General features: G+C 44.3%; 2 protein-coding genes across 2 annotated transcripts; both read right to left on the bottom strand.

Moving 5' to 3' along the window:
* Positions 1-791: 791 nt before the first annotated feature.
* LOC123132322 (tyrosine-sulfated glycopeptide receptor 1-like) lies at positions 792-3,294 on the bottom strand. Its single transcript, XM_044552107.1, has one exon. It carries the CDS (start codon positions 3,100-3,102, stop codon positions 967-969), a length of 2,136 nt encoding a protein of 711 aa, XP_044408042.1. The 5' UTR covers positions 3,103-3,294; the 3' UTR covers positions 792-966.
* Positions 3,295-5,327: 2,033 nt separating this feature from the next.
* On the bottom strand, positions 5,328-7,060 carry LOC123130393 (uncharacterized). Its single transcript, XM_044550295.1, has one exon. The coding sequence runs from the start codon at positions 6,895-6,897 to the stop codon at positions 5,614-5,616; it is 1,284 nt and encodes a 427-aa protein (XP_044406230.1). The 5' UTR covers positions 6,898-7,060; the 3' UTR covers positions 5,328-5,613.
* Positions 7,061-10,868: the final 3,808 nt, after the last annotated feature.

The following is a 10,868-nucleotide window of genomic DNA, read 5'->3' as shown; positions in this document are numbered from 1 at the left end:
AGTAGCAGGGGTCTGCGTCTGCTGTGGCGTGGGAGAGGGCAGCCGGTCTTTGCCCAGAAAGTGTTTGTCGAAATGTGGAACAGCCCTTTTTGTATCCAGTCTTTCTGCAAAAGAACTTCCAAACGCCGCAACATTATTTAGTTACACCACCTGTGCATGGCTTTATGCTTGGGCGATTTGGCAGGTCGAGGGAGATGAGATCAAAGCGTACCACACAAAGGGGTTCAGCAGCTCAAGGCCGCACAGCGGCGTGCGGCGGCTTGGCGGACTGGTGCTCCCGCCTCTGTGGGCAGGAGGAAACTAGGCAGGCAGGGGATCGAAGATCCTATGCAGGCCCGATGTCCGAGTGAGTCCGTTATCCGAGGTATTGTAGAAATCACGGAGCAGCTGCTTAATTCATGTGCATTGTAGTACTAATTTCGTTGACATTTCTGATTTCTTTCTCTTAGCGTGTGTTGTTTGCTGCGGAGAATTGCGATCCTGGGTTGGAGTTTGATGGCAACTGCATCGAGCTTTAGGTTCCTTCCGGTTTTGCCCTTGATCGATCTGTTAACGCACCGGTCTGGCTTAATCGGTTAAATCCGTCATGTTGCTCTGAAATCTCAGTGTCATGTGAGTGTGCTACACTGCAGATTACTTATGTCTGCTTCGCGATTCTGCTTGTTATGTGTTGTACTCTGACCAACTTCCAAATAGTACTTAACAAATAGAAACATTCATCAGCCTATGCGTATGTATAGAATTAAGTACTTAACAAATAGTTAAACATTCTACAAAAACAATATGCTTACACACTGTTGACGTTGCTCACTAACTAATCATTTTTCCTGTTACATGGAGTACAGAGCAAACGTCAAGATAGCAGGTTTAGCAGGGATGTCAATCTTGCTAGGGCTGGAGCTGGAGCCACTGATGACCACCGGAGATCGCGTCATGGTTTGGGTGGTGGATAACAATTACAAGGTTTTAGCCAAAATATCTGGCTAAGACCATCTGATCATATAGGACTCCTACGCCAAAGAAAGCACCAAAGGCGATCGCAAAGATGACCTTACTGCCAATTTGTTCTCTGGAGATGATGGACTCTGAAGCTGCTTCTGCTGAACCGCAATGGTTTACAATCATCAGACCACACAATTTTGGGTTTCCATCAAAGCTAGAATCTGGAAATGTGCTAAGCTGGCCCGCAGTTGGAATAGAGCCTTCGAGGTCATTATTAGAAATGTTGAATTTGGAAAGGAAGTGCAGATTGTTTAGTGTGGCCGGAATTGTACTAGTGAAATGGTTGCTGGACAAGTCGAGCAGCTGCAGGTTCGTCAAGGTGCCTATCTGTTGTGGAATCTCTCCAGATAATTTGTTGGAACTCAAATTGAGTAAAAGGAGCCCTTGTAACTGACCGATCTCCTCTGGGATCACACCAGTGAAATTATTGATGCCTAGATTGAGCACTTTTGGAAAAGCACCAGGTTTGAGGTATTCGACAAATGGACTGAAAAAATAAAGAGGCAGCTCAGAGAAGATCTTCGGTGCAGTCTTGTCTGATTTTAGCATTGGCATCTCCATTAAGGCAGTTGGAATTTCCCCCGTAAAGCTGTTGTTTGATAAGTCTAGATAGAAGAGCAACTTTAGGCTGCTGATCCAGTCAGGTATTGGTCCAGTAAGTTGATTGCTTTGCAAAAATAGCATCCCCAACTTGGTGAGCTTTGATAACCAACCAGGTAATGTTCCAGACAATGAACAATAATTCATAGAAAGAACCTGAAGATTCTCAAAACCACCAATGTTGTCATCCTCTGGCATGGTCTCATGAAGGAAATTGAACCCAATAAAAATAGTGGTGAGGCTCCTGGAACTCCCAAGGATCTGAAGTGTTCTTGTGATATTCGTAAGGGAGAGGTTAACAAGTGCTAGAAACGAGAGAGACTTCAGATTGCCTATCTTTTCTGACAATTGGCCATGGAAATGATTGAAAGATAGCCGTAGTGCGGTTAGCTTGCTGCAGGAGTATATGCTTTCTGGAATTGTGCCAGTGAAGTCGTTGGAAAGAATATCTAATATTTTTAGATTGGGCAGGCTTAAAAAGTTGATCTTGGTAAATTCTCCGTTAAAATGGTTTACCTTGAGGTCAAGCGTTACGAGGTTTGTGCAGTTGCTCAGCGCTGACGGAAGCTCCCCTGACATGCTGTTGTGATCCAAGAGAAGCTCCTCCAACTTCTTCAGCTCACCTATAGATTCTGGTATGTTGCCTCTGAACTCATTCTTCCCAAGATCAAGGGTGACCAGATTTGTTAGATTGATGATGCCTTTGAGCTCTCCTTCTAACCAATTGAAAGGTAACGAGAGGTGCTCTAATGTGGTAACCTTGAAGAGTTCATCTGGAAGTGTTCCACTGAGGTGGTTGTTGCCAGCGCTGAGCAATTTCAGCAGGGAGCAATTGCTGAGTCCTGGAGGAATGTTTCCACTGAATTTGTTAAAACTGAGCTCAAGCACTGCAAAAGATGGCGCGCTAACACAAGACATAGTTGGCATCTGCCCGGTAAAACTGTTGGTGCTGGCATTGAGGGCAACGAGGCTCTTCATCACCTCCCATATAGTGGATGGAAATCTTCCTGTAAACAAGTTGCTCGAGATGTTTAGTACCTGCAGAGGCCGCACAGGGGTGGAAGATGGCAGCTCACTCAGGCCTCCTGTCAGGCGGTTAAAACTGACGTCAAGGACAAGGATGCTGCTGGACTGCAACAATTCTAGCGGTAAGCCACCAGACAGCAAGTTGTGGGAGAGATCGAATCGCAACAAGCTGGTGAGGTTGCCTAGAAACGGCGAAATGGACCCCTCGAGCCCTCGATAAGCTAGCACAACATCAGTGACCATCCTATTCAGGCTGCAGCTGATCCCTTCCCACCTGCAGCAGTCCGTGTTGCTCCGCCATGATGCCGTGAGACCACCATCCTGCGAGAGCCCAGCAAGAAGCTGGAGAAGGGAACTCTTCTCCTGCTCTGTGCAGGATCTGGTGGGAGAAGCCAAGAAGACCAGTAGTACAAGAGCCAAACCAAAGAAAGGTATGGGAAATCGGCTCCTCTGCGAGCGATTGAGTGACTTCATAGTTTTCTCGAGAACCTAGCTTGGAAACCAGAGGCTTAAGCTTTGGTCTCCCAGGATGAAGTGCTAAATTATCTGATGAAGAAAGAGCAAGATAGGAAAGGAACAACCTGCTCTGGTCTCCATTTTGTTTGATCCAGTCTCCGGTCGTTAGTGATAAAAAGAAAAATTGGGTTATCTACTGTAGTTTATTGGTGAGTCTGACTTCCAAGCAGGAATTGTCTTGTTGATACCTAATCTGTCTGTTTCGCTTACCAGTTTGATGTGAAGGGGTCGTTGCTGAACAATGCATGCATTTTTTACACTTCAGCAGGTCTGATACTTGTTTTACAACTTATTGAAAACGACTTCTCCTTTCTTAATAAAAATACACCCACTAGGTGCAACTGAATCAGCAGGAAACTGAAGTTATGTGCCATGTTATCTAATTGTGCATAATAAAGAAGTGGTGTCTCTTGTTCTTTTTTTTCTTAGACTGAATAAAAAGCAAGCTCATCTCGTTCTCACCCATAGTCAAGATTTATTTCTTCCTATAGTTGTAATTTAACAAGAATCAGTCTCACTTTATTAATTTTAATCCATAATTAAGCTATTCATGCTGTGTGGACTTTTATTTTTTCTACGAAATACTTATCTTCTTTAGCAATGGGAAACGATTCCTGGAAGTACAAGCCAAGCCACAATTCATAGCCAATCAACACAGGTAAGGACCTCTTTGATTCTAGACTTGCAGGAACAGGAAAAAGTAAAACTGCAACCTCATGCCAGCATGGATCCTGTCATTGAATGCTTGTGCCCTTAGCTATGCTTTCATGTGGGATTTCTTCCTAGTTATTCCTGTCATTGATCAGTGTAGAGCAGTCCATTTTGCTGTTGTGAACTGTCCGAGACATTCTTTGAGCGCTGTGAAACAACCTTGTCCCAAAAGTTGTGATTCTGTGGTTCTTTTTAGGTGTGGTAACTTGATACGCCAATCCATAAGTTCTGGTTCTGTGATATTTATTCTTACTAATAGGGTTTTCATAAAACAGCAGTCATTGCCATGCAAATGAAAGATACATGTCGTGTTTTTCCTGCTATCAAAACTGAGCATAGACCCGCATAGCTTTGTATTCCCAGCGAAGCTAGAAGTCTCAAATGTGTTGAACTGGCCTCCAGAGGGAATATGACCTTCTAGATCATTGCCAGAAACATTAAACGCTGCAAGGAAGTGCAGGCTGTTCAATGCATCTGGGATTGCACCTGTGAGATTGTTGTTGGACAAGTCTAGGACCTGCAGGTTTGTGAGATTGCATATTGATTCTGGGATCTGCCGTGTTAAGTCACTGAAGCTGCAATTGAATGCAAGGAGGGCTTTCAGCTGACCGATCTCCAAAGGGATCTCACCTGTGAACTTATTGTTGCTTAGATCCAGCAATTTAGGGAAAGTGAGGGGTTGGCAATATGATGAGATAGAGCTGGATAAAACAGGCAGTATGAAGACCCTTGGGTTCAAATTGGCATCTATTTTCGCTGACTTTTGAGTTGGCATATCCGTCGATGCTGTTGGAATTTCCCCTTGAGGCTGTTGTTAAGATGGAAGACGTAGCTTAGAGCTTTGATCCAGGCTAGTATTGATCCAGTGAGCTGATTGTTAGACAATATTAGTATTTTTAAATTTGCTAGCTTTGATATCCAGAAAGGTATTTTTCCAAATAATGGGCAATCACCTATCTCAAGAAACCGAAGATTTTCAAAAGTGCCAGTGATTTCATCACCAGGTCAAAATTTATATTTTATAGCTTAATGAACCTAGATGCTCTGCCATATAAATCTGCTAAATTTGTTTGTACTCACCTGAAATCAATTTATTGTTGCAAGGTGCATCATGAAGCAGAAGACAAGGATGATCCGAACTTCACTTCACCTTGGAGCATTATCTAGAATAGATTTGCCTGTTAACGTGTCAGATATTTCTCTCTTTTCAGTCGGATGTATCTATCAGGGTTTGTGTACTGTTAGAGTTTATCGTAGCAGTAAGTTGGACCAGAGTTTATCATAGCAGTAAACACAACTCTACATAGGCAATTTAGAGCACCTGGCATGACAAACGTGCAATTCAGCGTCATCAAGATTAAAGAGTTAATATTCAGCAAGTACCATAAGTGGAAGTCACATCACAGTGCATATTTCCAAATGATAAAGGCACAACCCAGCAGTATATGTCACGCAGTGTTTCCCAGCATGATAAAAGCACAACCCAGCATATTTCCGAATTCATCCAAATTAGATTCAAATGTCTGAACAAAAGTAGACAGAGACAGAGAGTGTAGAGGCAAAACACACAGCCAAATACTACCTGTGTAAACTAATATAGGACTTTTAGGTCACTGCTTTAGTGATCTAAAAAGTCTTACACAATACTTAACCATCTGTAGACATGTGTTCGAACCACATAAAGCTGTGTGATCACCTGCAAAGCAGAGACATTCAAACTTAACTTAGATCTTGGAAAGATGAATAGCCTTCAACTGATCACTGCAGAAGACGTCGGCAACAAGGATCAGAATGATGGTGGCGGGTCCAGATGTGTCCACTGATCCAGTAAAGACGCTGGCAACAACTGACAATGTGGTGGACAAGACTGTATGGCCTTGGCATGGGGCCGCAGGCACTGCGGAAGTTTCCATCACATAGCGGCGACCAGGTACCCCTGCCCAGATCATATTGCTGCAGTTGGCCATTGTTAGGTGGGCTGAGAAAGGTGACGGAGTTCCTGGAGTTGACGGACATGCTCCAAGTGCCAATGAAGAGGGTGTGGTCACCGATGCTTGTCAATGGCATGGCAACAACTCCAAGCAGGAGGTCAGAGAGCCGGAAAACCAAAAGCCGGGACTTTCTGTGGGTGTAGCCAACCAGAAGAAGTTCAGAATCACACTCCACCAGGTAAGGCTTAGGCAGAGCTGAACATGTCGCGATCATTTGTGGCGGTGTAGACGGCCACGAGGAGGAACTGGAGCTGTCTGGTGGATCAACACGCATGATGTGTGAAGGTTTGTTTTTCGAGCTCCTCACCATGTAGAGGCTGCCACGGAATGGCAATGCTGTCCTCATGCCACACATCATCCAGCTTGTGTGAGTCCAGTGCTTGTCACCGGTGGATGCGTATGCCATGCGCTCGGCGTGGCTGAGCGCGAGCGTGATGGTAACACTGCCACCCACATGGACAGAGACAGCCGCGTGGACCATCCGTAGTCGAAGATCGTAAGGGCCATGCAGAAAGCTACCGAACTTGCTCATGTACAAGCAGAGGGAGGCAAGGGGAGGGAACTCGGCAACATCACCGGTGAAGGGGTGGAGGAGGCAGATAGCAGCGTCCTTCTTGCGCTGCAGGAGAAGGAGGCAGTCAGGGCAGTCGAGCACGGAGTGATCCTCGAAGCACGGCAGGTGCACACGGATGAAGATGCCGGTGTCGATGTTGAGGAAGCGGATGTAGCCGCCCAATGCAGCGTGGCCGGGGTGAAGCCCGTTGCCCTCTGGAAACATCATCCATTGCCGTGGGTGAAAGCGCGGGTCTACCACGCCATGGCCGAGCGGGCAAGGAGTGGCGGCACGCCACTTTTTGCACACCGCGCGGAACCAGACGTAGTGCAGCAGGTCGCTAGAGAGTACCCGTTCAGCGATCAGCTCCAGCATATCAGCATTCAACGACTCCCAGGACAGGACACAGGTTTGTTGAGTGTCTCGCCCACTGTTACTGTGCACACAGACAGCTTGCTCAACTTGGTTGGTGGCTGTGCTTGCTCCAACAGTTGCCATCCTGATTCCTCCTGCGAACGAACAAGACTTGTCAGCTGAGTTCTGATAAGTAGAAATATTATAAAGATGCTACCAGTCACAGCTCAAACTTGCTCAATAACATTGCTTTAGTACTATTTATGAAAATGTCACCCGTGGTTTGTGTTTCTTCTATTTTTGCCATGTACGGTGCAATCCTTAAGTCAAGGCACTTTGACAGACTTCGGATGATCCGAAAATTGACAAGTTCGTCATACCCTATCCGATGTTGCAGAAGGGCAAGTTCATAGCTAGGACTACAATCTGTTGAAGGTTCTGAGCGAAAAGAAGCACATGCCGAACTTGTTTCATTCAAATTATGGTTCAAGATTTAACAATTTCAGAATATGTGAAAAAATTCCAGTAAATTTCAAATGTGTACAGTACTATTCTAGGAAAGTTTTACCCCATTTGGATCAATGGTTTGCTAGATAACGGAAGTTTTATTTAGCCCATTCGATTTTTTGGTTCAGAATTTGACATTTTCAGAAAAATGCAAAACAATTAGACATTTTCAGAAAAATGACAGTCCAATATGTTGGTGATGTGGCCGGTTTTATTGCCACATGTGCACTTACAAGCGGGACCCATTTGTTTGGAATTATGTCAATGTATCCAAACACTAAATTAGACCTAGTTGCAATGTATTACACCAATATGTAGTGTTTTCCGCAACAAATCCGTAAAGTAGGTGTTTTGTGCAACACTAGCCCCAATAGGTGGTGGTTTGTGCAATTCCCTCGTCACAGCTAAACTTGCTCAATGACATTGCTTTAGTGCTATTTATGGAAATGTCGCCCGTGGTTTGTGTTTCTTCTAACTTTGCCATGTATGGCGCGACCGTTAAGTCAAGGCACTTTGACAGACTTCCGATGACCCGAAAATTGACAAGTTCGTCATACCCTATCCGATGTTGCAGAAGGGCACTACCGTTGAGCCAAAAGAAGCACAACAGCACAAGCACATGCACGGTCAGATTTTGACAACAGTCAGCCAGTCAGCCAGCATCTGTCACCAATAAATAATCAATCTAATTTTGTCCACATACAACTATAAGCAGGACATAACGGGAAAAAGAATCTAGAATCCATCAGATTTTGCTATCACAAACAAAAATATTACCCATCATCCGTAACCTATCAGATTTTGCTAACGCAATCAGTCGCTTCAGGAAGCGTACCTAGTCCTCCCGCGGAAATGCTCGTCGGTCGCGCGGCCGAGATCCCGTTGGCCGCAAGGCTAGATGCTGCGGAGCCGCGACTTCGCGCCCGCCTTCTGGCCGCCGCCGAATAAAAACTTTAGAAATTTCAATACGAGAACATATTATTTCATTTTTTTTCTAAGGACACATTGAGACCAAATGTGTTGAAATTTTACAAATATAAGTCTCTTTTTAACATAGTTTTTTCTAGGTATTTTTTCTCATTGACATGTAAATATATATGTTTGTCATTTAAGTGCTTATTATGCAAACAGTACTAAATGTATTTTTAATTATTAATCACATTGTAAAATTTATAATTCATATCATTTTTTGGCATTATGATGTTTTCTCTATTTTTAATTTTAAACTGTTTAGTAGTTCACCTTTTTTTTGGAAGAAATAGATGTGCAATCTCTGTGTTACCTGCGGTTTGTCAAGTTGGAAGGAAGAAAAATGTGATTGCCCGTAGTTTCAATTGGGCCGTCGTATTTCAAGTAGAGAATGCATATATGAAATCATTTCCATGGTACAACAAATTATGAGTGGGAAAAGCAATTTATTTATGAAAAACATATGATTACACATATTTACTAATATAAATTATGTCAAAAACATATGATTGGAGAATATGGATAAAACCTAAGTATTGACATGATGATAAAATATCAAGGGTGTGTAATTTATTTTGCAGTGAAAAAAAGGGGGTGTATTACTATTGAGTGGAAATGATGACAACAAATATGATCGTACATACCCATCTAAGGGCCAGTTCTTTTGCAGCTTATTTCAGCTTATTGTGAAAATAAGCCAAAAGCCCAAAAGAACTCATTTTAGGGATGGAGCTTAACTTATTTCCACAGCCCTTCCCTTCACTTGTCTAAAAAAAAGCCCTTCCCTTCACAATGGAAAAGAGCTGGGGGTATGGCAGCTTCCCGCAGCTTCTCGCGGCAATCACTTATAAAACGAAACGGTATATTCCTTTGCCCTCGCACTTGAAGGGCTTCTTTGGATCACAGGATTTGCAAAACAAAGGAATAGGAAAAATGGAGGATTTGATTGCCATGACATAGCCAATCCTGTGGATTTTTTCCAGAGGTCAGACCTCATGTGTAAATTCCTTTGGAATCAGCACCTTGAAGACCCAATCCTGAGGAATTTTAATGGCCCAATCCTTTGATCCAAATGCGTTTCATAGGAAACAATCCTGAGGATTGATATCCCATGAAAATCCTGTGAAAATCCTCCAATCCAAAGAAGGCCGAACACAATTACGCAGGAAATGCCACCGCGCCCCTCCAGTGTACCAGCCCCGAAGAAAAATTGCTCGCAACGCCCCGCGCCCCTGTCGTCCCTCTCCTCCCGCGATTAGGGTTTCCCCGCTGCCGCCGGCGGCCCCGCCTCAAGCCACCGCCCGCTGGCCGCGCCTCAAGCCGCCGCCCGCTGGCCATGCCTCAAGCCGCCGCTGCCAGACCCGCCTCAAGCCGCCGCCACAGACCCCTTTGTCAAGCAGGACGGCTGCCCGCCTCCGGCGCCCGTGGACGTCGGCTTCCGAGCTCGACTGGATGGACGCCGACCCCCTTCTCCACTGATATCGACGGCGGCTGCTCCTCCCCGATGCCCCACTCCGCCCCACTCTCCTTCCATGGCTGAGACGCCCCTGGTTCGTCGCCGTCGTCGTCAACGCACTGCCCTGACGCCCGGCACCTGCACTTCTCTGGACGCCATGGCCACCCATTGCTAGTTCTCTGATTGTCCATCGAGTAGCAAATGCTTGACAATCTCATGGAGATTAGGAGTAGTATTCTCTTTGCCTATTTCAAATTCTATTTCAGAGATGCATATGAATTTTGCTGACATATCTTCAGGACGTGCAGTGCTCATCTGCACCTTAGTTTTTGGCCATGTCCAAGTTTCTATCTGTTGTAAAAAAAGGATAAATGTTGCTAGTGAATGTTCAGAAATTTGTATGCAAACACTAACATTTTGATTGTTGTTTGGTTTGGTCCTGCTATACCTTTTGCAAGTGCAAGAGAGTACGAATGAAGTTGTCCAAGTTGCTGCTACAATTCACAGAAACTGCAGTTAAATCATACAATTACATTTTAGGGGTATTGTAGACTTTTCATCAAAGACCCAGAACATAAGCTTGGACAAAAGAACTGGATGGCTTATGCTAGGGGGCTTATTTCCATTGCAGCTTATCAATGACTTATTCCCACCGCAGCTTATGCAGAAGCCACACCTCAAAAGAACTGGGCCTAAATATGAGTACCAAGTTTTTCCCTTTGTTACGGTTTTTTATTCATATGATAATGTACTATATGTTTGCATGATAAAATATACTATAATTTAGGCCGAACACATGTATGTGCAATATATTTTTCTGTAATAATATCTGGTGATTAGGATTTCTTGTATTTTTTATATTGTGTTGTTTTGTAAAAAATGATTTTTGTTTTGAGAAGAAGTAAAACTTGATTCTTTTGTGCTGGTATGATCGGTTGGGCTTTAGGCCCACAATCTCAAGCAGATGCCCACAGGGACGACACATCTTCTCTCTCACTCTGTACACTTACAAAAAAGAGTTTTTTTTTTCGTTGTCACTCACACCTTCACACGTGTAGCTCTTGCCTGATGCCCCGATCCCCTTTCTCCTTTCCTTGTTGTCTCCGTTCACTCCAAAAGCGAGTAAAGCTACACCTACGTAACGAATTATACGTAACTTACATACTGTCCGATGTGGCCGTTT

This window comes from Triticum aestivum, chromosome 6A (assembly GCF_018294505.1).
Source record: "Triticum aestivum cultivar Chinese Spring chromosome 6A, IWGSC CS RefSeq v2.1, whole genome shotgun sequence".
Lineage (NCBI taxonomy): Eukaryota > Viridiplantae > Streptophyta > Magnoliopsida > Poales > Poaceae > Triticum > Triticum aestivum.
Note: the sequence above shows the minus strand (reverse complement) of the source record. Positions and strands in the feature narration are given on the sequence as shown.

Bases quoted from the DNA above. Each gene is read 5' to 3' on its own strand.
- LOC123132322 (XM_044552107.1), bottom strand. From the start codon at position 3,102: ATGAAGTCACTCAATCGCTCGCAGAGGAGCCGATTTCCCATACCTTTC.
- LOC123130393 (XM_044550295.1), bottom strand. From the start codon at position 6,897: ATGGCAACTGTTGGAGCAAGCACAGCCACCAACCAAGTTGAGCAAGCT.